The 26998-nt window shown below is 45.6% G+C and overlaps 1 protein-coding gene across 1 annotated transcript in view; it reads right to left on the bottom strand.

The window, feature by feature from the left end:
* LOC138447847 (potassium channel subfamily T member 2-like) overlaps positions 1 to 26998 on the bottom strand; it is a 1314520-nt gene that overhangs the window by 938625 nt on the left and 348897 nt on the right. Inside the window, exon 2 of the mRNA XM_069604273.1 lies at positions 11077 to 11156. Coding sequence (XP_069460374.1) covers positions 11077 to 11156 — 80 coding nt within the window. The remainder of the gene's footprint in view (positions 1 to 11076; positions 11157 to 26998) is intronic.

Here is a 26998-nt window from a genome sequence, read left to right on the forward strand (position 1 = left end):
GCTGACTACCTCTCTGATAGGCTCGTCCCATATGTTGCTAGTCGGAGTCTTTTCTTTCCGAGGAGGCTTGTTTGGTGGTAGTCCCTAGGTATCGTTGGGTTAGAATGGCAGGCCAGGCTTTTTTCATATCAGCTGCCAAGCTATGGAATGGGCTACTGCCTGCCTCGAGACACATCCAGAACTATCTGGATTTTGGACGGAAGTTGAAAACTGTACTCTTTTAGGTCTCTCTGAATGCTGTGTGTTTTTAGCGCCAAGATGCCTATTGGCCTGTGATCACTTTAGAAGTCACGTTAACATAACATAACACATGGGAGGAAATCTTAGGCTGAGGATCAGTTATGGCTCCCGAGAATTCATCACAGAGCCAAGAAGAAGTCTATGCTATATGTTTGACACCTCTTCATGAACCCTGAGGAATTTCTCATACTTGTTATTCTGAAAGAAACATGTTGGGTTATGTACAGTTATTAGATGAACGAGCAGTAGATCTGTGATTTATGCCTAGGTGGCATGTTGTTATGAAATGGAGGTCTATTACGCATAGAGTGTATGTTCTAGAAGCGATTGGAATGCTGAATATGTTTGCTTTTATAATTAAATGTATTTTGTGTCTAAGCGAGATTGTGGGCTTCTGTGAATGGTCCAAATGAGAACGGAAGTAAAGAAAAAAATATAAAACAAAACATTACATGAGAACGGAAGTAAAGAAAAAAATATAAAACGAAAACATTACACAAATAAATACATTCAACCTTTTTTATTCCTTATTCCTTCTGGATGGAAATAGCTCTATGACGACTGGGGTATGATATGATAGGTTATTTATAACGCACTTAATACCCAGAGGTTTCTAAGCGCGGACCCGGGGATCGAACCTGTGTTGCTCGTGTCGTCTTGCTTCCAAGGTGAGTACATTGCCCCTGACCAATCCTCCCGAGACAACACGTGCTGGCGATCTGACAGCTGCTGTAGTTCTTTCCAGGCTTAGGGCCTAATTCACAGAGCCATTATAAAACTCTTCTGTGAATCAGGCCCCTAGTGGCATCACTTACTACTCATATGGATAAAGGGAGGGAATACGTCTGCACGCATTATAAGATATAGGTTATGACGCTAGTCGCTCCTTAACACCCCGCCCTTCTAATGCCCACTTTTGCAAATGCAATAGTTAATTACTTGGCTATAATTTACATGTTCATAAATGCAATGCCAATCATTTGTAATTTGGGCGTAACCTACACGTGTGTGAGTTACATATTTCTGCAGGTGTAATTCGCACTTACGCCTGGGAAAAGCTCTGATAATCAGCTCTTATTTATTTTCCCGGAGCCACAGGAAGGTGGTGGGATGCAATTCCAACACCCTAAACTTGAGAGGAAGTACACCTTAAGAAAATCCCTATAGAATGGCCTATAGGCCTATTAATCAGTGGTCTTAGTCTTAGTCACAGGTACCTCATTCCTGCGCTACGTGAACAGCAAGGGCGAGAGACACATTTCTGAAGAAATGTAGGCAGCAACATATAGTAGAAATGTACATTGCGAGTGTAGCCTAGGTGAGAGTGCAGTACGCACACATAATGCAGTAGTGCACTAGGCTTGACACACATGTATAACAGGACAAGATGGAAAATGGCACCACAACTAGAACTGCTTTTTTCTAGCAATGGCACAGGTAGTCATTATAAATCTATTCTACCACCTATTCATTGCCTGAGAATTTAGGGCGCACATACATAAATGTAGGCCCCCTCGCTACAGGACCTGTTGGGATCAGTACCCCACAGAAGCACATGCATTTCTCCTCACACTATAACAAACTTGATTAAGATCCGTTCCAGACGGTGCACGAGCAAGGCCAGTGGCCTCGAGAGGCAGGGTTTAAAGCCACGCAGGGATTGGTCAGGAAGGAGTGGCGCAGCTGGTTCTCTGGCCTCGAGCGAGGAGCCATGATGGAATTAAATGTTGCAACCCAGAGGCAGGTAAGGGACGCGGTAATGCTGCATTAGGGCCAAAGAGAAGAGATCTAATTGTGAATAACACTGCCCCGTTGCAGAAAATGGCCACTAAGAATTAAGCCACAGGCAAGTAGTTAGAAACCTGGTTAGCAAATCAATAGCGGAACCAGGAAACATGACTGCAGACGGAAAGGTGCACGTGGCCAAAGAAGGCCATTAAAACAATGAGTTATAAAGCGAGGGGCGCGAAACGCTCATGCGCCGACCACAATGCAATGTTGCCCAGGAAATCCAAACCAAGCTAAAAAAATATGCATATTAAAGAACCTATTCCCTGAACAAGCAGCCCTGAGTAGTGCTCAGCAGGAGGTCATTGGTTCCCGTAGGAATCAACGTGTCCAATGGGAAGTCACAAATTATACTGGTAGTTGTGTAGTTGTAAGGATGAGAACCATCTGGGGTTGCCAACAATTCTGGTTGCATGGGAAAAAGATTAAGTATTCATTTCTTAAATGTCACACTGTCAGCAGTTCACTGGGACTGGTCAAGAATCATGGGTGAAGCACACCATGACACCCCACAACCAATGGAAAAGGGGTTGCTGGTAACTTCATCTAAATTTGATATTAGATCATGTATTGTATTGAAAATTGTAGAGCGCTAACAAGACCAAAAAATGCATTGAGGTGCTAAAAGATTTGAGAGGATGGGGAGCAGTCAGGGAATTAGAACAGAAAAGTTTTGAGACATTTACACAAGGAGAGAAACTCATGAATATTGCGAGTCTCAGAAGGGAGGGCCTTCCACAGTTTAGGGCTGAGTACAGAGAAGGACCTTCCTCTGGCTCGAGTCCGTTGGAATCAAGGAATACTAAGCAGAGATTGGTTAGGCGATCGAAGAGCTCTGCATTGTCTGTAGGGCATAAGTCTAGATTGCAGGAACTCGGCTCCAGTAGCATGGATGGCTCGATAAACGAGGCAGAGCGCTTTAAACTTAATGCAGCTTTTCACAGGAAGCCAATGGAGTTGGTGCACGAGGTTCTGGGAGTGAGCCAATCTAAGGGCATTAAGAGCAAGGCATGCTGCAGAATTTTGAAGAATCTGTAGTTACTGGAGCAGGGATTCAGGTTGGCACAGGTAGATGTCATCACTACAATAGTCAAAAAAGCAGGGGCGAGGCGCGCACTTCAATTCCTGGCCAATATATTACCTGAACAAGTGTCCAAAAACAATCACAGGGTTAAATCCCAATCACAGGATTGATTCCCTTTTTGCACTGTTGTGCTCCTCCAAGTGTCCAAAGAATTCACAGGGTTAAATCCCAATTTGCTGCCCAATAGTTCCCAGGGCTGATTCCCTTCTTGCACTGGTGTACTCCTCCAAGCGCTTTTGTATCTGCAATACTCATCAGGGAGACTGAGTTACCATTCAATTCAGGTGAAACCAATATAAATGCAGTTGCAGTCTCTAGGAATTATGGTCAATGTAGTGAACCCATTTAAACAATTCAGGTGACCAGTGAAAGACTCCCCTCCTACACACACATCATACCCTTATCAGGGGGGAAAACCATGATTATGGCTCTCCAGAGTAGGGCAACATAACCCTGGTGCTGCAGCCTCTGGAGTTGCTGGAGCTGGGATTCAGGTTGGCCCAGGTAGATGTCATTACAATGGTCAATTGACCCCATAATGGAAGCAATAACAATTGTTTATCAAGAGGCAAGCAGAAGGAAGGGGAGAACCTTTTTATGTCGAAAGAGAATCTGTGTGTCATCGGCATAGGAAAAAAAGTGTATTTGATGACCGGAGATGCCAACATATACAGACGAAACAAAAGGTGGAAAGGGCCGACCCTTAAGGAAGCCCACAGTCCAGGGTGGTAGGAGAAGATGTGAAAGGAGGGAGAAAGACAGTCTGGGTTCGGTTGGAAAGAAAAGATTAGAATCACTTCAGAGGGGTACCAGAAATTCCAGTTTGTGGAGACAGTGGAGAAGTCTATAATGGTCAACGAGATCAAAGGCCGCAGAGAGATCAGGGAGAATAAGAGCACCAGTCTCTCTGCAGTCCTGAATTAAGGCAATGTCCTCGAGAGGAGCCGTCAGGACAGATTCAGTGCCCATACCAGGATGGAATCCTGCCTGGAAGGGATGGAGGAGGTGATTGGTTTCAAGATAAGAAGAGAGTTGTGGGGTGGCAATAGATTCAAGCAGTTTCATATCGAGATATTGGTCGGTAGTTTTCCACGGCAGCAGGACCGAGATGTGGTTTCTTCGGTAGGGGAGAGATTTTAGCATGTTTAAGCGAGCCAGGAATGTATCCAGTAGGAAAAGAGCATTGACGAGTTTATGAGAAAGAGTTTGAATGATACGAAATGGGATTGGGTCGGTAGGGGAAGCAGATTTGAGATTAAGTAGGGCACTAGAGACCATGATTAGGGGGAAGGCACTAGTCTGGTCACAAGAGAAAGGTTTAAGCCAATAAGGGCACTGTATATACTTATATAGCAGATTTAAATTGTGAACCAATCAGTGTGCCAGGAGTTACATGTGAATGAAACAATGTTAAGATCATGTCATGTCTTCTTTGCTATATATACTGCCATTTAATGATGATGATGCGTTGAATGAAGTTTGCCTTTCGTTCCCGGACAGACCTGCATGTAATAAACTTTTGTTATGCTCGCGCACTCATTTTTGCACTTTGGATTGATTTTAATTTGTGGCAGCTTTTTGGGCCTACCTCACGCAGGAGTGGGAGGAATTAGGAGGGGAATGCGGGTTTGAAGGCGGTAAAGAGGTAGGATTAACAAAGGAGCATGCAGAGGGAGCATCGGAGTGATGAGGAGGGGTTCGACTAAGGTAGAGGACCCGGAGTAGGAATGGTGTTTGCAGTGGCGAGATTGCGAAAGAAGTGTAAAGGTGAGTGTGAGTGGTATGAAAGAAGTGAGGTGTCGGTAGGAGTGAGATTGAAGGGAAAGGCTGGGGTAGTGATGGAGGGAAAGGCATCAGAGTCGAAAGCCTCAGGTAAATTAACTCTTTCCCCTAAAATAGCTGTAGAAGAAACTGCCCACCCTAAGACTTTGCCTTAAACATCATTTTCTTTAATATTCAAATCTTGGAGACAATCTTGACCAAGAGAGTTAAAAATTAACTCTTTTTGTGAGGAGCTATTTTCATGGGAACATGTTTATGTATCGACTTGTACTTATTTTGCAAAGACTATTTCCTTAAAGGCCCTTTTTTAGGGCCAACGTGTTTATTTTCTTTTATGGTTGGGACTATTTCGCTACGGTCCAATGTAGGCGCAGATCACAGATAACTTTACAAGAGAGTTATTTTGATCAAATAGAATAAGTGTATTTTTATTTAGCAGAATGTTATTTTTAATTGCTTACAAAGCAGTACCTTCATTAAAAACTCTAAACACTTTAAAAAAAATGTTTTATCAACTTTATTTAAGTTTTCGAGCATCATACACGTGTACATCAATAAGCAGATTAATAACAAATACGTAATGCTTCATACATGTCGTTCTTCCGTACCGCTTCATGGGGTTTCAGCACATTTCAATGCCAGTGCTCATTTATAATAAAAATATAAAAATAAAAATACATGTTAATAGCTCCACATAAGTAATATTCTCTGATAAAATAATCTGATCTGTGTTTAAGAATGTGCTGTAGCAGAATCGATAGGCAAGTCTTTTTTTGCACATATATTTTTTTCAGGGTATTCTTTGGAGGAGTCAATACATCTTGGCATTGGGCGTGTTTTTATGTCTGCTAGTTGTGTCCTTTCTTTGCAGCCTCTAACTCTATTGACATCTATATTGGTAGATATTTTTCGAGACTTATTAGTGTCTGCTCTTGTGTGAGATAGATTTTTGGAGGATGAGATTTTATGTGTGGTTTTGTGGGAGATCATTTTGCGCATGGCACTTTTAGTGGAAGACGTCTTTATAAAATGCCAGTGCAAAACCTATTGTGCCACTTTGGGGCATAGACTCATCTAATACTGTAAAAAACTACTGGTGTGACTGCTTCTTTAGGGTCGTTCTTGTGGAAAGTGTGTACGAAATAGTCATTTAAGGTCTTATTATCTAGGAAAGTTAACTGGAGCAAATATTGTAGGAACACCTGTGATTGATCCTGACAGTCAATTTTGGATGTTTCCTATTTTAGAGGAGCCAATAAGGGGCCACATTGCAGAATATTGGCCTGGGGCCTGAGTGTAAATGCAATTAGCACCAGGGCCAGGATTGTACTTGTGCCCAAATCATATTCTAAGACATTGCCCTGGTGCAAAAATGCATTGGAAGAATGTTTTTTGTGCCAGGGCATCTTTGCACGCTAAATGCATTTGTACTGGTAGCAGGGTTATAAAATACCTTCCATGAATTTCTCCTGGGTGCTGACTTTTGTTGAAAGCTTTTTTCCAAGATGCTTTTAATAGACATTGAAGGAGTTACTTGAAAAAAAAACCTATTGCTGACACACCACATTGTATCCGTTTATTTATATTAAGCCACTGTATTTTTATTGCCGTTATTTTGTTCCATATTTTGTGGGAGCAATGTTTGTTTAAAAGAGCTAATTAATACAATGATGTGACCTGCCTGCCATTTGCAAGTAGTATGTTTCACCTGAACCTGTTGTGTAGTTTACACATTTTCATAGTAGATTCTTTTTCCAGAGCCTTACTTTAAAAGGAGTTTTTGAGTAGAAAGTAGGAAGAAATGTTTTTTCAGTGGTATTGGGAAAGAAATATCATTGTTGGAGACATGTTTACAAGAAGCATGTTTTGAAGTGAGTCTTTTTTTACCACAACCAGTGACTTCCGTGACCTTTTTGCCTGAACAATGTGGTTTTCCAAAAGAAGTTGGATGGTGGTGGCTGCGGCATTCTGTATCGGGTGCTGGTAACCTGCCTGCTTGAGTGTGGCAGTCATCTGTGTTTCCTCTGTGCAGTGACTGCTTTCATTCAATGAAATGACGCCACTGCAGCTGTGTATGTTTTCAGCAGATGAGAGTCAGGCAACAGGAAGTTAACAAAGCAGTCGGGTTTGATTTATTTGTCTCCATGGACCAGAGTTAAGTGATACAAAACCATCCAGTGGTCCACTCTATCCCATACCAACCTGTCTTTTTACGACCACACCTTTGTATTCATTATACTACCAACTCCTAAAATCCATGCCTTCCCCTTAGTTGGCTGCACCTCATGTTTTATTTCGCATCCTTTGAATGTTGGAGCACAATGTCTTTGCAATGTTGCATGATCATCGTCATGGCGACAGTAACGCGTGCCAACCCAGGCCCTTTGTCTATACTCTGAATATTCAGTGATTCTGTCCAAAGCCTGTAACATGCCATCTTATTGGTTAACCAGACAGACCTCTCCAGGATTTCACATATTTTGTCTTGGGTTGATGCCCAGTATTTTTTTTATTTTTAAAAATGTTTTATTTATTTTTATCTATTTATATTTTGCCAAAGCTTGCAGGCATCTAGGCGTACAAAAACACAAGAATACAAACAAAAAACGCAGGACATAAACATACACCGTATAAACCAGGTTTAATTAATAAAATATAGGACATCATTCTCGGGAGGATAGCTCAGGGGCAACGCGCTAGCCTTGCAAGCAAGACGACACAGAGCAACACGGGTTCGATCCCCGGGTCCATGCGTGTTATAAATAACCAATTATAATGTTTTAACGAGATATCAAATTCCAACTGTTCAGTCCAAATAATATATCATAAAACAATCTGATTGATAGAAGACACTTGGCCAAACATATGTAGTATTCGCTGTCCAGGAAAACAGTCAGGAGGCAGTGTTGACTCGGTAGATGTAAGGTGTGGAAGGCACGAGCTTTATTGTGAGCTGCAGGGAATAAGATGGGGTATTTGGGGAGCAACAAGTAAGCAGACCATTACACCTTCATTTCCCATCCTGCAATGACCAACCGTCACCCTTAGAACTCTCAAAGAACACAGAGTTCCAACTACACTCACATTCCATAAGATGCACTGCTTGGTGTGACCCAAGCCAATACTACAACATATTACAACGGTTCAAAAAGGTAGGGGGGGTTATAAGGCCGCAGCGTATAATAATGAGGTCACAGTGTCTTCTGTGGACCAACCCTCAACGTGAGTCCTGCCAAGGAATCTAAGCTCCTGCATTCGAATGCACCCGGGACCCGCTCTCGTTTGTAGCCAATGGAAAACCTTATTTTTTAAAGACTGTCTAGATTCCCACGGCTCAGCTTTATTGCTATTGGTCAGGATGTCATTCCAGGAATCCATTATAAAGCTCCTCGGGTTAGGGTCCAGAATCTACGGCATATGCGTACTCTGCTTCTTCAAAAGAGAGTCCTTCTTAGTTGACAAGACCTTAGCCTTACTTTAGAATTCCTGACACTCCCATTTCTACGGGACAATGAATTCCTAACACACACAGGCCCTCATTACGACCCTGGCGGATTTTTTCCGCCATCGGCGGACTTTTCCGCCATGGCGCAAAGTCCCTTTACGCCATGGCGGATGGCGGACTTACCGCCCCATTCCGAGGTCGGCGGGGCGGTAAGTCCCCATTGACCCATTTACCCTTCCCCATTCCCATTTCGGCCCCATAGGGCTCAATGGGAGTGGGGAAGGTGTTAATTACGCCACCGTACACTACGGTGGCGTAATTAACACCGAGGTCCCAGAGCGCCATGGATTTTTACGCCCGCAAAAAGCGGGCGGAAAAATGACCATGGCGCTCTGGGAACTCGTAGTTGGCGGTAAGGGGTCGGCGCAGCTAACGCTGGCGTAAACCCCTTACCGCCAGGGTCGTAATGAGGGCCACAGTGTTTAAAGAGTGTATAGAGATGGCAGTATATACCCTTAACTGGACAATCGGCCGACATATGCGTAAGTAGGCTTATCTGATACCTCTGATCATTTATTGTAGAGGTCTGAAACCTTTTGCTCTCCAGATGTTTTTGACTACAACTCCCATCAACCCTGAACAACTTTGTCAATGGTGAGGCATCATGGGAATGGTTGTTGAAAACATCTGGAGAGCCACAGGTTTCAGACCCCTTGGAAACATTTTATTGATGTGTCCCATCTCCTGTGGAGTCTGGTACAAACTAGACATGTTTTAATATTGATTTTAGTGCATTTGGGATGCTCTGACTGCTTGCTTTATAGATTGAATTGCGCACAGCCACTCTTTCTCTGTTAAGATCATGCAAATTCCAGCGCAGCGCAGTATAAATTCCATTCACATCAGTGGAAGGGCACTCAGCGTATTAGGTGGCTATAAACATGGGCGAGAACACACAGTACATAGTCTGTTTATCCAGCCATGTGAGGCCCTTCCCCGGGTACCACCATCTTGATTGTGGGGAGGCCACACGGACCCCCTCCCAGTTGCACCACATTCCTCCACCCCCAAGAAATTCTGTACCCTTCCCTCACCTTACTCCATCAATCCCTACTGGTCTTGAAACTCTGTCCCGCTCACGGCCTCTATAGAGATAGAAAAGGAGCTCACTCCCTTTTCTATTTGCTATGGCGGCAGCCATCTTGTTTTTTTCGTTTTTTTACTGGAGATTGGGCTTGCACAAAGTGCATGTAGGCAGTCACAAGTTAAAAAAAAAATGTTTTGTACCCAGATGAACTCCAAAGTGCAAATATCAATCAACCCCGCTTAGGTGGGAGTACAGGATCCGGTAATAGCCCTGGGCCCTAGCCGAGTGGGGGTGGTTGCCACACTAATATGACCTATCCCCCCACTAATTAATTTCCCCATTTCACTCTATAAAGGACATCTTTTCTTGCAGTCTGTAAATAACTCTTGACTTACTCCTGAGCCACCCCTTACTTTCTTGTAGTAAGTCAGTGGTAAATCAAGAGTTACTCTTCACGAAGTCTTTAAAATGTACATCATCCTGGAAAGGACTAGCTGAATCACAAACAGATTAATATCAGCAACGCCTGACATACTCAAGACTTACCCTCAACTTTTTTTTAGTAAGACAGGAGTACGGATGCAACAGTTGATCCTAGCAACCTCTTTGTGACAAAACTATCTCTCTCCAAGAGGAAAGAATAGTTACTTATATTAACCTCTTCATCAAATGTATAGCCCTCTCGGTGAGGAAGCAAGCAGTGTAGTGTTACTCATAGCAACCTCTGTGTGAACTGAATTGCCCTTTCCAGCATGAAGTAAAGAGTGAAGAGTTACCCAGAGCAGGCCCTTGGTGAATTGAATAGTCCCCTACAGGAGGACGTAAAGAGTGAAGAGTTACTCAGAGCAACCCCTTGGTGAATTGAATAGTCCCCTACAGGAGGACGTAAAGAGTGAAGAGTTACTCAGAGCAACCCCTTGGTGAATTGAATAGTCCCCTACAGGAGGAAGCAAAGAGTGAGGAGTTACTCATAGCAACCTCTGTGTGAATTGAATTGCCCTCTCCAGAAAGAAGTAAAAAGTGAAGAGCACTCAGAGCAACCTCTTGGTGAATTGAATAGTCCCCTCCAGGAGGAAGTAAAGAGTGAGGAGTTACTCAGATCAACCTCTTGGTGATTTGAATTGCCCTCCCCAGAAGGAAGCAAAGATTGAAGAGTTACTCATAGAAACCTCTTTGGGAATCAGACAATAGGGGCCTCATTACACGGTAGGCGGAGGACCAAGGTGCTATTAGCACCTTGGTCCATGCCGGTAAAATACCAGCACCGCCTTGGAGGAAAGGGGAATTACCGCCCTATTCCAAGGTTGGCGGGGCGGTAATTCCCCCTTCCCCCATTGTCCTTCCCCATTCCCATTTTTGCCCCTTAGGGCTCTACGGGAATGGGAAAGGCGCTAATTACGGTGCCGCAAATTGCAGTACCGTAATTAGCACCCTGGTCCCTTTGCGGGTTGGTTTTTAACGCCTGCTAAATAGCAGGCGTTAAAGTACCAACCCGCAACGGGACCTCGTAGTAAGGTGCTAAGGATTTACCGGTACCGGTGCCCTTACCGGTACCGGTAAACCCTTACCGCCGTCCGTCTAATGAGGCCCTAAGTGTTCCTATTTCCCCACAGACCAATCCCAGCAGAAAACAAAGAATTAAGTACTCACTTGATCTCTGGTTTTTGATGAAAAACAATTTTAGACGCTCCTTGAAAGAGTTTTCGTTCACATAAAATTCCACCTGCACTCTGAAAAGGAAGAGGGGGAAAGCGTCACTAGCATGTAGAGGAGAGCGCATTTCAGGCAAGCAGCAAATACATGAACATCATTTTAAAATGTCTGAACTACGATAAACGCTGTTGCTTAATCATTTACCAATCAACAACACAACAACATATGTTCGCACATTGTCATGTGTCTTAAACAACTTATTACAAAAACTGACAGTGTACACGGGCACGACTGGCTGCCTTCATTAGCCGAACTCACAAACAAGCTCAATACAACACCTTTGAACTAATTGCAGAAATAAGTGATTGCTAGGCCATTGCTTAAAATGTCAATGCGTTTATAGATTTCAGAGTCTTATGGAGCAAATTTAGTAGGAAAGTAAAGTTGCCATTGACATGGTGGACACACCACAACACCCCCCCCCCACCCCCGAGTATATCACTAAAGTGCTCCTTCATTTCAATTTAACTTAGTCCAAAGAAGCACCCCTCCAAATTAACTGCTCTTTCACAACTTTATTCTGGAGCCTTTCTCTGAGAAATCAGGGAATTGCCAGAAAGGGTCTTCTCCCTTTTCACAGTCAAAGATCGGTCAAGCAATTAGTGAGGACAGTGAATGCCAGTCTCAACACTAGTTACCAAAGAAATGTTTATTAGCAAAGCAAAGCCTAAAGCAGGGAAGGATTCAGTACCCCTCAGAAAACTGGGGGATGGGGGATTGCTACTCTGATGCGCAACCACACGAACTATATACAAGGTGCGTTGATTTTGTTCAAGTACTAATCCCGAGAACGTCTTTGCTGCAAGGTTTGCCAATCCAGACCCAGGGTCCCCTTATGAACCTAACACTTGGTATCACATCAAACACGATATTGGTTCAACCACTGCGCATGGACAATTCATCAATTCTTTCCTCAATATACAGTCTTATGATTAGCAATTGTAATTGTTTCCAATTCTCGCAAATGAGAGATCTCAGTAGGCTCTTCACGTTCAGATCTATGTTTAATTTCTACCAGTGATTGATGTACTCCTGCCAAACACTGCAGGCACTATGAGAACGCTATTGGAAGCGAGATATAGGTAAAGAAAGATCTCTCCATTTTAAGGAGGTAGAATTTAACAATTCATCGGAACTACAGTATTCAGTCGATCTTGAAAGATCCTGTGACAGCTGTTGATATCAGTCCTTCAGTTATTTGTGGCATAAACATATAATGAAGAGATGATAAATTGGCCCTGAAGAAGACCTGTGTTCTGAAAGGTCGAAACATGTGTTGGCAGGAGTACATCAATCACCGATAGAAATGAAACATAGATCTGAACATGAAGAGTCTACTGAGATCTCTCATTTCCGAGAATTGGAAACATTCTGCATGTCTGCATGTCTGCATGTCTGCATGTCTGCATTTTCAGGTTGGTCGAGCAATGCAGCCCCACCTCCTGTCACCTGCTAACAGCTGATAATCAATAGAAACACCCAAAAAAGATGGGGATTGGACAGACGCTGGCTGCATGTGTATATCTGAGAGCAAAGTGACCTATCCTGAGGCAGACACCGCAGCAGGCGGCCGGCCGAAGTCTCCGCTGAGATGGGGGTTGGACAGACGCTGGCTGCATGTGTATGTCTGAGACCAAAGCGACCTATCCTGAAGCAGACACCGCAGCAGGCTGCCGGCCGAAGTCTCAGCTGAGATGGGGATGGGAAAAGAGTATTATAGAAGTTATACCTAACCTGATAACTAGTGCCCAAGGATGAATGCAGGTTAACATTACATTCTCATTCAATGAGCAAATTACACAACAAGGGCCAAACAGCAATGTGGGGTACCACCCTCGGACCGCAGGCCCACAGAATGCACAAGGCAGAGGACCAGGGTTCAATCCAGGTTTGAGGGCACCTACAAAAAATGTCAGCGATTCAGAAACCAAGAAACAGTCACTCTATTGGCCAGTGAGACCATTTTTTCTGACCACGAGCCATTCATGAAACATGTTGAGTGAAAGGTCATGCCGCTAAGGTCCAATCTGCTCTCCTTCGCAGGGTTATGGCTTATACTTTGGATGAGCTATATCGTATAGTGATTCAAGCTTTGGTCCTCTCACCTAGATGGTGGATATGCTGCATTGTTGGCGCATCTAAATGTGACCTCTGACCTCTAAGGGTGGTCCTTCATTCTGCAGCCCTGTTGACCAGATTTCTCCTGTTTTAGCCAAGCTTCACTGCCTCCCTCTTAAGACTCGAATTGTGTCCAGACTAGCTTTAATTGCTGAGAAAGCTGTGGTCCTATGCCCAACACCACCTATTTAGTGGCTAGACTGGTGGCACCAGGTCTACTCAGGGCAAAGAACTTCTCTGCTTGTGCATGCACAAGCCATCTAAATCTAAAACTTCCAAGCATGCCTTTACGGTTGCCCTGCCTCGCCTTTCAAACTCATTACCAGCGCCCCTTTGTGGAGTCCTGTGACATGCTCATGACACTGTCAAGGGGGCAGAGGGAAATGCGGGATCCCCCAACCTCTGAACCCCTCCTCATGTGCGACTTTCATGCAACGCCATCTGTCCCATAATGTCCCTCTGCACTTTTTCTGGCCAATGTTCTCTCTTTTCCATTTCAGAACTCCAACTCCCACAGTGCACTTCTGAGCAGCTGAGAAAACCCGGACTGGAGCCAAAAGAACAGAATCAAGACCAGCTAGGAAATGAAGTTGGAATGTCCCTGCCAAGTAGCCATGAGACATCAAACATCATAACCCCAGCCGGATCTCAGGTGTATGGGGGGCCAGGAGAAATACACTGGGAGTGAGGAGGGTGTGCAGGGGGACAGGAGAGACACGGAAACCCTCCCCAAAATGAATTTGCAACAAAACTCACCATCACCTAAAGAAAGCCACTGGGACAAGCTGCATGCTGAGACCCTGGCTGCTACAATACCAGAGACTGTTTCAAAACCCTGCTGGGAAAAGGGGGTGGGTTCAGAAAAGTTTGCACTTCGCCTGTGTGCCACCGTCCCTGGGGTAAAAACATGCACTGATTGGCTCATAAAGTCAGGTGAGCGCTATAGCCAATGGAAGGGAGGGGCCATAACCAGCAGAACCACAGTATAAAAGGAAACAGCAGGAAAGGCAGAGTGTGGGATGTTGGGGGTGAGGGCAGTGGAGGTAGAAGCAAACCAAGAGAACAGGCGGAGCAAGGACGGTGCACTGGAGCGGTACAAGGCTGTGAGATGAACGCACTGAATGAGAGAGCTTTTGTGAAGGTTAGGGTAGGAGTGACGGGAGAATGGGAGGCAGGTGTCGGGAGTGAGGGTAGTAGATAAAGTGAAAGAGAGTGGGGTTTGGGAAACAGGAGAGAAGAGAGGGGTGTATGAGTAAGGTGGGAGTAGACGGGTGCAGGAGAGACGCGAGGGGGTGAGAATAATAGGAGTGATTGTATTGGTAGAGTGAGCAGGCACTACATCCCTGGAGGGTGTGCAGGCACTACATCACTGGAGAGTGTGCAGTCACTACATCCCTGGAGGGTGTGCAGGCACTACATCCCTGGAGGGTGTGCAGGCACGAGTGCAGTCACTACATCCCTGGAGGGTGTGCAGTCACTACATCCCTGGAGGGAGTGCAGTTACTACATCCCTGGAGGGTGTGCAGGCACTACATCCCTGGAGAGTGTGCAGGCACAGGCACTACATCCCTGGAGGCAGTGCAGGCACTACATCCCTGGAGGGTGTGCAGGCACTACATCCCTGGAGGGTGTGCAGTCACTACATCCCTGGAGTGTGAGCAGGCACTACATCCCTGGAGTGTGAGCAGGCACTACATCCCTGGAGTGTGTGCAGTCACTACATCCCTGGAGGGTGTGCAGGCACTACATCCCTGGAGGGTGTGCAGGCACTACATCAATGGAGAGTGTGCAGGCACTACATCCCTGGAGGGAGTGCAGTCACTACATCCCTGGAGAGTGTGCAGGCACTACATCCCTGGAGGGAGTGCAGTCACTACATCCCTGGAGAATGTGCAGGCACTACATCCCTGGAGAGTGTGCAGGCACTACATCCCTGGAGGGAGTGCAGGCACTACATCCCTGGAGAGTGTGCAGGCACTACATCCCTGGAGGGAGTGCAGTCACTACATCCCTGGAGTGTGAGCAGGCACTACATCCCTGGAGTGTGAGCAGGCACTACATCCCTGGAGGGTGTGCAGGCACTACATCCCTGGAGGGTGTGCAGGCACTACATCACTGGAGGGTGTGCAGACACTACATCCCTGGAGGGTGTGCAGGCACTACATCCCTGGAGGGTGTGCAGTCACTACATCCCTGGAGGGTGTGCAGGCACTACATCCCTGGAGGGTGTGCAGGCACTACATCACTGGAGGGTGTGCAGGCACTACATCCCTGGAGGGTGTGCAGGCACTACATCACTGGAGGGTGTGCAGACACTACATCCCTGGAGGGTGTGCAGGCACTACATCCCTGGAGTGTGTGCAGTCACTACATCCCTGGAGGGTGTGCAGGCACTACATCCCTGGAGGGTGTGCAGGCACTACATCACTGGAGGGTGTGCAGGCACTACATCCCTGGAGGGTGTGCAGTCACTACATCCCTGGAGTGTGAGCAGGCACTACATCCCTGGAGTGTGTGCAGTCACTACATCCCTGGAGGGTGTGCAGGCACTACATCCCTGGAGGGTGTGCAGGCACTACATCCCTGGAGGGTGTGCAGGCACTACATCCCTGGAGGGTGTGCAGGCACTACATCAATGGAGAGTGTGCAGGCACTACATCCCTGGAGGGAGTGCAGTCACTACATCCCTGGAGAGTGTGCAGGCACTACATCCCTGGAGGGAGTGCAGTCACTACATCCCTGGAGAATGTGCAGGCACTACATCCCTGGAGAGTGTGCAGGCACTACATCCCTGGAGGGAGTGCAGGCACTACATCCCTGGAGAGTGTGCAGGCACTACATCCCTGGAGGGAGTGCAGTCACTACATCCCTGGAGTGTGAGCAGGCACTACATCCCTGGAGTGTGAGCAGGCACTACATCCCTGGAGTGTGTGCAGGCACTACATCCCTGGAGGGTGTGCAGACACTACATCCCTGGAGGGTGTGCAGGCACTACATCCCTGGAGGGTGTGCAGTCACTACATCCCTGGAGGGTGTGCAGGCACTACATCACTGGAGGGTGTGCAGGCACTACATCACTGGAGGGTGTGCAGGCACTACATCCCTGGAGGGTGTGCAGGCACTACATCACTGGAGGGTGTGCAGTCACTACATCCCTGGAGGGTGTGCAGTCACTACATCCCTGGAGGGTGTGCAGTCACTACATCCCTGGAGGGTGTGCAGGCACTACATCCCTGGCGGGAGTGCAGTCACTACATCCCTGGAGAATGTGCAGGCACTACATCCCTGGAGAGTGTGCAGGCACAGGCACTACATCCCTGGAGGGTGTGCAGGCACTACATCACTGGAGAGTGTGCAGTCACTACATCCCTGGAGGGTGTGCAGTCACTACATCCCTGGAGGGTGTGCAGGCACTACATCCCTGGAGGGTGTGCAGGCACTACATCAATGGAGAGTGTGCAGGCACTACATCCCTGGAGGGAGTGCAGGCACTACATCCCTGGAGAGTGTGCAGGCACTACATCCCTGGAGGGAGTGCAGTCACTACATCCCTGGAGAATGTGCAGGCACTACATCCCTGGAGAGTGTGCAGGCACTACATCCCTGGAGGGAGTGCAGGCACTACATCCCTGGAGAATGTGCAGGCACTACATCACTGGAGGGTGTGCAGTCACTACATCCCTGGACGGTGTGCAGGCACTACATCCCTGGAGGGAGTGCAGTCACTACATCCCTGGAGAATGTGCAGGCACTACATCCCTGGAGAGTGTGCAGGCACAGGCACTACATCCCTGGAGGGTGTGCAGGCACTACATCACTGGAGAGTGTGCAGTCACTACATCACTGGAGGGTGTGCAGTCACTACATCCCTGGAGGGTGTGCAGGCACTACATCCCTGGAGGGTGTGCAGGCACTACATCAATGGAGAGTGTGCAGGCACTACATCCCTGGAGGGAGTGCAGGCACTACATCCCTGGAGAGTGTGCAGGCACTACATCCCTGGAGGGAGTGCAGTCACTACATCCCTGGAGAATGTGCAGGCACTACATCCCTGGAGAGTGTGCAGGCACTACATCCCTGGAGGGTCTGCAGGGCACTATATCCCAGACTACAGAGTGAAAATAGGGGCATAGAGAGAGGTGAGAAGAGGGGTGTAGTGAGTGGTGTGGGGGAGATTAGTGGTAGTGTGGTGACATTTGTGGTTCTGTGGGGAAGGAGGGGAGAGTAATAGGGGTGGGAGGTAAACAGCCGAGAGAGACAGGAACATGGGCATGATAGAGAACGAAGTGCCAGCAAGTGTGAGGAGAGATGGCGGCCGGAGAAGGAGGGAGGAGAGAAGGAAGAGTGATAGAGAGACATAGGAAGAGGAAGATCTGAGTGTGTAATGTAAAGTGGTCTTATATAGCGCCTTTCAGCCAATAATGTTGGCCTCGCTGCGTATGACACTGTACGAAAGGGTGTGTTAGGTAGATAGCGGGGGGAAATATGCAGGAACCTTTGGTGCTGATGGATGCAGGACGCAAGTCCCGTTAGCTGTGTGTTTATATGAACATCTCTATGTTATTTGGGGTTGGCACCAACGGGGCAGGTTAGTCATATGGGCAATGCCCAGATTGTGGAGTACAAACATTAACAGCATGATAGAAGATGGACAGGGTCTGAATCTATTAAGTACACTAGACCTAGGAGTTCGTCTGAAGGAGTGGGCGAGGCGTAAAGATGCAAGATTTTGGTAGTGAGGAGTTAGCTGACGAATGAGGTGGTTGAAAGGAGGGAGTGAGAGTGTTGTTACTGCCCGGCTCTTGGTGGTGGATTTCACTCAGATTAAGTTGTGGACCAGTGTCACGCATTAGAGAGTCCATGTGTCGAATTGGCGTCCCACAGATAGGAGTGCCAAGAGTTTCAAAAACTAATTGTGAACTACTTGTGAATTCTTTCAAAGTGGATGGTTGAAAAGCCAAGTCTTGAGCTGTTTCCTGAAGTCAGGTGGTTGAGCGGCAGCTGGAGAGGTTTTGGTAAGGTGTTCTGCAGTTTCTTGGTCAGAATTGACAAAGGTGATCCTCCTTGCCGCTGCTTGTTGGAGTTGGGGTCTAGTGCAGCATTAATGGACCTAAGTCGTCTGGAACGAGGATAGTGTTGAAATGTACTTGTGAAGGTGGAAGGGCCCCCTCTTTGGTATGAAAGATGGGTGATGCACAGGGTATTTTAATGAACCCTTTTTTTGATGGGAAGCCATTAGAGACCATGCAATGCTGACTTGATATGTTCAAATCGCATCATTCTGATAAGTAGTCTAGCCGCTGCATTTTAAACTAGCCCTTTGAAGTTTCGTCATTAAGTAGTCCAAGACAGAGGCCGAGATATTCATAAGTCAGAGATAGAGGATGTTTGCATAGTCTAGTTTGGATAATATTAGAGAAATTATAGTCACGGCCTTGTGGGTAAATGTTTAGTAAGGTAGAATGCGGTGTAGCACGTGCAAGTGGGAGAAACAGCTTCTGACGATGACTTTGACCTGTGGATCAAGAGTGAGGGTGTTGTTCTTTTCGTTCTGAGATTTCTTATCATGGTTGACAGGTGATAGGTTTGTGAAAGGTCCCATCTCATCAGCCCAAGGGATTGTGGTGGGGTTCAAACCTCTAGGATCACATTGCATCAGCTCTGTTCTGCGGCATCCTTGTAGTAGTAGCAGGAGATACCAGTTTTCTTGATGGTTGTCTAGTCGGGGTGTCATGCAGATGTTGAAAAGTAGCGGTGAGAGTGTGGATCATTGGTGTACTCAGCAGGTAAGTGAGTGAGGCTGGGAATTGTAGGTGTACAAGATAGTGGTTTCTGTTCTACCCGTGAGGAGGAAGTGATGCAGTATATAGCTTTTCTTCATAGCAATATCTTTCGGTCTTTCTAGGAGGATCTTGCGACTGATGTTATCAAAAGCAGCGGAGATGTCTAGCGGGATGAGTGCACACTCTGAGTTTTCAATTGCCTTGTTTTTAGGTATATCCCAGATAGAACACAGAGCCGCTTCTGTACTCCTAGAAGGTCAAAATCTGTGTCGTGTCTCATTCAGGAGTTGGTTTGATTCGATGAAATCCTGGAGTTGATTATATAGGAATTTTCCAAGAGGTTTCCCTATGAAAGTCGTGTTTGAGATGGGGCAATAGCGGCTGGGTCATAAGGTCAGCTCTTGTTTTTCTTTGTGCAAAGGTCGGATGTATGCAGATTTCAACTGAGCTGGGACTCTTCCAGGGATGATGGAGTAATTGAGGAGAGAAAGGAAGATGGGCGCTAGGTCTGGAGATTTCATGATAGATTTGTAACAATTGTGGTAATAGATCCTCAGGAGATCCTGATGGGTTGCCTCAGTCAATGGTCGCTTGTAGGTTCTCTGCAGACAGAAGGCAGAATGGCAGTAGAGAGGAGGTAGTGCAAAATGTTGGCTGGGTCTTACTGGTGGCATGTGGGTGGGTGGGTGCACCTTTTATTTTCAAGGTGATCACGGATGTTGAGAATCTTTTGTTTGAAGTGTGTTGCAGTTTGGACACAGAGCTCCTGTATAGGGGTAGGGTTTGCATTGCAAGCTATTAGGTTTTTGAATGATCAAGCCCACAACACTTCAATATATATCATGATCAAGCCCACAACACTTCCATATATATCATGATCAAGCCCACAACACTTCCATATATATCATGATCAAGCCCACAACTTTGTCACGTATGCCCTGAACAAGCCCACAAATCTTCTGCATATGCCCTGATCATGCCCACAACTCATCCTCGTATTCCATGATCATGCCCACAACTCTTCCTCATATGTCATGATCATGTCCACAACTTTTTCGCGTATGCCCTGAACATGCCCACAAATCATCTGCGTATGCCATGATCATGCCCACAACTCTTCCTCCTATGCCATGATCATGCCCACAACTCTTCCTCCTATGACATGATCATGCCCACAACTCTTCCTCCTATGACATGATCATGCCCACAACTCTTCCTCTTATGCCATGATCATGCCCACAACTCTTCCTCTTATGCCACGATCATGCCCACAACTCTTCCTCCTATGCCATGATCATGCCCACAAATCTTCTGTGTATGCCATGATCATGCCCACAACTCTTCCTCCTACGCCATGATCATGCCACAACTTTTTTTTATAAAAGAGGTGCTCTCATGCAGTCTTATACTTACCTGGATGGTCTGCTGTTCAAAATTTGTTCTTTTATTGGCTTGGGCTCCAAGATGTTATTGGTGGATTTTCTGGAGTGCAGTATACCTGTTAGGCTGGACTGCAGGACTTTTTATTTCTCCAAAATTCCATCTCCCTCAAACCCCCTACCCCAGCACCCCTGAGTTCTGCCAGAGCCACTCCAAACCACATGTGTATATTGTGAAGGCATCGGGAAGTAAGACAAAGACAACAGACTTAAGGTTCAGACAAAAGATATTTATGAACTTAAATGTCAGGATGGCTGAAGGCCTAACCTGCCCTATGCTAAGGTGGGATTTCCCTACCTAGGAAACTAAGGATAGTCTGAGTGCAATAGTTCGACCTAAAAGTCCATCTATTTCCAAGACCTATCCTTGTCCTCACAACTAAAGCTAAACAAAGTGTAGGGATGTCAATAACAAAAGAAATGGTGTTTAACTCAAAGTTCTGAGATTCTTCCAGCTCCCATTCCCCAAGTGCAAGAAAGCTCAACAAAAGTGTCAAGAAGACCTTTCTCATGTTCAAGGCAATAAACTTTCAAACAATCCTCGGGGCTCCCTTCCCCAAGTTCCAAGTAGCACAGTCCAAAAACAAAGAGGTCTTGAGGCTCTGTTCTCAAGACGGGAATGCAGTTCCTCAAATCTCAGGGTTCCCTTCCCAAAGACATTTAACTCTGCCACTTATACTTGTTTCAGTCTTTTCAAACGTGTAAGATAACTCAAGGTCAACCTGACCCTCTTTCTGGCTTGCTCACCAGTTCACTTATAATGCTTTGCCTTGGTTTGGTTTCACAATGTCTTTGGTTTTCCTTATTCAGGGCTCACTGGTCTAGGCGCAGTGGTCAGACCACACGGTCCACCCATCACAGGTCACGCAACCAGGATGCCACACAGGTTCTTCAGCACTTGCCCCTGTGCACCAGGTCATCTTTACCTAGTTCCCCTTTATTGGCCTCTTTGCTTTATGTGAAATTCTACACTCCTCTGGCTTCTCCTTGACAACCTCTTGGTTCTACCATCCCGTGTCACACACCTCCTGCTCGTCTTTGGTCTTGCCGCATGGTATTCCCTCATAAAAGTTCACTTTGTGTAGGTTTTCTTTATACGCCACCTTTAAATGGCAATCTGTCACACTTCGCCCCTTTTCCAGTAGTTTGCTTTCACACGGGCACTTTGGCTATCCCTGGGTATTTGCTTTGCCCGTTACGTTGTATTGCATTCAGTATTTAGTATTTCTAACTTCAAGGATCTATTCAGTTAGGTATTCAATATGCATCAATTATGTTCAATTTAATATTTTTATTCAGTTCGGCATTTAAGATGCATTTGTTATGCTTAATTTCACATTTCTGTTCAATTCGATATATAAGATGTATTTGTTACACTTAATTTCCTATTTCTGTTCAGTTCGGTATTCAATATACATTCATTGTATTAACTTTCAAAGACTGTTACTTGTTTACGGTCCCTTAGGAGTGCCCCGGTGCCCAAGTGCTTCTCTAATGTTAACCGGCTCTCTGCGTCTCCTTCTGATGGCCTCCATAGCTTCCTCTCTGCTTATGAGGCCGGTGGGCCACCCGTTGCGAGCCCATCTCGCCTGCCGGGCATTCTCCTCTGCACGTCGGCAATGAAAGAGGGTTCTCTCTGGGCGGGGATGGCACCCCCGCTCTCCCTGGTTCACCCACAGCTACTGCTGCTTGCTCTTTGTCCTGGAGGCTCCAATACCTGTGGCAACAACACAAGCCACTTGTCTTAGGCCCCACACATTGCCTGGGTTTTCTGCCGGTGTCCTGGCTCCTGCTCTGGTCCCACCATGGTTGCCTCCATATGGAAAGGGTCCCCTGCTGGTCTCTCCCACGTAGGCCTTCCTGTTACTCTCTCTATGCTGTTCTTTGACCCTCATTTTATACACCTGCAATGACTTAACAGGTTGCAGATGTGGTCCCTTTATTTATTTATTTGCATTTGTATAGCGCACTTGCAGCCCAGGGGCATCGAGGCACTGTTACAAGAAGATGTAGGACTCATTATTCAGGGCATATACAGAGAGTATACATTTGACCAAAGGTCTCTTGGTTACACAGATACAGGCAAGGATACAAAGGATGCATGACATGAGTTATGCAGATCCATACTGACGTAAGGAGCATTTCATATGAATATTTTGGTCTTGATTGCTTTGCGGAAGGCTTGGTGGTCAGGTTTGCCTGACTATGATTAAGAAGACATGCCTGACTCTCACCATACTTTGCAGGCATTGTCTTTGTCCCAGTACCAGAGTGGTAAAATGAAGGTGTAGTGTTCATTACTCTCTGTCTCCTCTTCCACGTCTCAAATGTTAAATGTGGGTAAATGAGGGGAGAGGTCTTGCAGTAACCCATAAAAGTGGCAGGAGGGTAAGGTTAGTCAAAATTAGGGAAAGTGGGATACCATGTCTCACTTGTGGACCCCCATTTCGAATCTCTGAGTAACCTCCACACAGGGGATCCTCTCTCGCTTCTCCACCCCCAGGGATGGGATCCAAGAGCGATGGCCTTTCCCTGGCCACCTGAGAAGAGAATCCAGGGGGTTTTAGGACTGGGAATATACTCAGGTTTCTCGCATAACATGAAAAATAAGACATTATGCAGCCAATAGGATTATGCAAATGTAGTTTTTGGCTTGAAGGTAGCTTGCTGACCTGGCAAGTTCAAGCATTCGTGACTTTTGCATTCCACCACCAGCGAAGGAGCAAAACAAAAAATTAAAAAGCTAAAAGAAAATGAACCTTTCATTCGTTTTATTTTTCTTCCAATCCTCAAAGAAACAGGTGATTTGGTCACAGTCTAGCTCTTCAACCCTTGACACTGATGACTAATTGGGACACTCGTTAACAACGGAGCCTGTTAAGTTTCTATAAAACTGATGGTGTGATTTGATTGAAGTGGGTTCATCATGAAGCCGCATTCGGGTACCGCTGACAACGCAATTAGTGGATTGCAGAAATAATCAGGTCGACCTCGCTTTCCGTACAGGAACCGCACCAAAGTTAAAGGCCCGTCATCGGCTCATTTTCCATTGAAGACCATGACCTTCGCCAAATGTAGTCCTTTCCATGTTTGATTGATCAACTTTATCATGCACACCACTAATTGAACAGTCTTGGAGTATTATCAGATATCCCATATTACAACCTAGAGCCACAGGCTTATTAGGTCAGCCGAGGAACGATGAAGGACATAGCAGGCAAGTGGTCCCATATCACGCATTCAACTTTGAGCCCCTTCTGCTTTTTTACCCAACGACCCTTTGCATCTAGGCCCATGCTTACAACAGGAAAACAGAACCTACATGTCCCAAAATGTAAAGTGCTGTTGGCTAAAAAGGCTGAAGAGATAGAAGGTACGTGGGCAGAATCCCTCTTCACGTGAAGGACAGTCCATCTTAGGAGCTGACCTCTGCAGCTCCTACACATCACATGACCTCCTTCACCAACAGTCTCATAATGGAGGCTGGCACCTGCACCACTGCACAGTCGTTGGCAGGGACTCCTGAATCAGACTAGGACACCACAATATGACCTGAACCCTGCAACTGCACCCACACACCGATCTTCCCGGCATCAGTCCTTCCCATCTCCTTGACCGCACCATTCATCACTCTATCCTTCACCATCCTTTTCATCCTCCATTTTAAGCATACAAGGACATCTCTGGAGAGACCTTACAAAAGACTTTAGTCTCGATCTGCAACCCCGTTCACCTGCACCGGATCAGACAGGACTCGCTGCAATGTCTATACAACTTCACCAAACACCCTCCAACCACTGTGATCCTCAAAACCTTTAAGGGTGTCGCACAGATCCTTCAAGAATTCCCCCTTGAGCAATCACATCACCTACTCAGCATCTGCTTCCGACTCCTCAGAATATGTAAATAGACTTCCCAACCCCTTAAACCTCACACTGTTGGGCACAGTCAGCCCCCATGCACCACTGAAAACACACACCAATGTATAAGGCCAATCTCTCCACACCCTGGCATATGAAAGAATTCACCAACAGCATATGCGACATGGTGCAACAAGAAAAGATGTGCTGAAAATCAAAGAAGCATAGCTTTAAGAGGCACCTATAGTGAGATAATTACAAGAGTTACATATGGGAAGACCCTGTACTGACAAGAGATTGACATGGAAAAATTGTTTCTTACGTTAGATAAGGGAACCAAGTTACAAAATGTGTGGATATGTTAAATGTTAAAGGTAGTTATACCGTGCACCGTCACCAACGGAATCGTCCCCCAGGCCGCTAAGGCCCCCCCGCTCCCCATATTCAGATAAATGTAACTCGTTTAACATTAAGCGGAACGTCAGGAAGACTTTCTTGTCAGGCACCACTTATGTATCACCGATGAGCCAAACAATATTTGAGGAAGGGGGCTTGGTGCGTTATAACGCACACGGATGCTTTTGACGTACAAAGCAGTGGAGGAACAGGGAATCGAATCAGCAGTGCTCACGCAATATAAAGCCCAAAAGACTGGTGGAATCGACATTTTCGAAATGAGAACCTTGAGCTCTGTAGTATTGAGACTCGTTCTTTTCATCTTCGAGCATTTCACGTAGATCCAAAGATAGTGATAAGAGGTGGATATGGAAGATAGTGTCAAGAGGTAAATATGGGAAGATAGTGTCAAGATGTATATATGAATGATAGCAACAAGAGGAAGATATGGGAAGATAGTGTCAAGAGGTAGCTATGGAAGATAGTGTCAAAAGGTAGATATGGGAGATAGTGTCAAGGGGTATATATGGAAGACCGTGTCAAGAGGTAGATATGAAAGATAGCAACAAGAGGAAGATATGGGAAGTTAGGGAAGATAGTGTCCAGAGGTAGATATGGAAGATAGTGTCAAGAGGTAGATATGAAGGATAGTGTCAAGAGGTAGATATGGAAAATAGAAACAAGAAGTAAATATAGAAGATAGTGTCATAGGGTATACAATGATGTGTCAAGAGGTAGATAGGGACAAGAGGCAAATATGGAAGGTAGTGACAAAAGCTATACAAGGGGAACATATGGAAGATAGTGACAGGATGTAGATATGGAGAAAAGTAACAAGAGTTAAATATGGAAGATAGGGACAAGATTTAAATACAGAAGATAGTGGCAAGCATTATACGCGGGAAAACATAGACATTGGGTAGCTATAGAAGATAGTGGGAAGATCCTACTGCCCGCTGCATATCTGTTCTGTTGTTACCACTGAAAAGTGCTCCGTTGTGCATCTGTCATGTTGTACAACTCTGTAAAACGCTCCTTTATGTATCTGTATTGGTGTATACCTCTGTAAAGCACTCTGTTGGTTTTCAAAGATAGGTATGCGCTCAATAAACACCATAATACAAATAATAATAATAATGACAAGAGGTAAGCATGAAAGATTGTGAAAAGAGGTTAGTATGAAAAAGAGTGACGAGGTAAACATGGAAGAGTGTGACAAGAGGTATACAAGGGAAAACAGAAACAAGAGGTGGATATGGAAATATATCAACAAGAGGTAGATATGGAGTTTTTGACAAGAGGTAGATATGGAAGCTAGTGGCAAGAAGTAAATACAGAAGATAGTCGTAAGAGGTAGGTATGTCAAATTGTCTCAAGAGTTAAACAAGGGAAAACAGAGACAAAAGGTAGATATGTAAAACAGTGACAAGAGGTAGAAAAGGAAGATAGTGTCACTGGGTAGATATGGGAAGAGAGTGACATAAGGAAGATATGGAAAATGGTGTCAGGAGGTAGATATGGGAAATAGTGTAAAGGGGTATACAAGGGAAAACAGAGACAAGAGGTAGATATGGAAGTTAGTGGAAAAGGTAAATAGAGAACAGAGTGGCATGAGGTATACAAGGGAAATAGAAACACGAGGCAGATGTGGAAGATAGTAGCGAGAGTTAAATATGCACGATAGTGACAAGAGGTATACAAGGGAAAACAGAAACAAGAGGTGGATATGGGAACACAACAACAATGTGAAATAGTGACAAGAGGTAGATATGTAAGGTAGTGGTAAGAGGCAGATTTGGAAAATAGTCTCAAGAGTTATACAAGGGAAAACAGAGACAATAGGTAGATATGTAAGATAGCCACAAGAGGCAGATATGAAAGAAAGTGTCAAGAGGTAGATATGGGAATATAGTGACAAGCGGTATATATGGAAGATAGTGACAAGAGCTACATATGGAAGATTGTGAGAAGAGGTTGATATGGAAGATTATAACAAGAGGTAGATATGGAAGATAGTGACAAGAGGAAGATATGGGAAGACAGTGACAAGAGGTAGATATGGAAGATAGTGACAAGAGGTGCACAAGGGAAAACAGAGACAATAGGTAGATATTGATGATAGTGTTAAGAGGGTGATATGGAAGTTAGTGACAAGAGGTGTATATGGAAGATAGTGTCAAGAGGTAGATATGGAGGATAGGGTCAAGAGTTGGATATGTGAAGATAATCACAAGTAGTGGATATGGCAGGTAGTGTTAAGAGG

This window comes from Ambystoma mexicanum, chromosome 3q, assembly GCF_040938575.1.
Source record: "Ambystoma mexicanum isolate Mex_15411 chromosome 3q, UKY_AmexF1_1, whole genome shotgun sequence".
NCBI classification, from domain to species: domain Eukaryota; kingdom Metazoa; phylum Chordata; class Amphibia; order Caudata; family Ambystomatidae; genus Ambystoma; species Ambystoma mexicanum.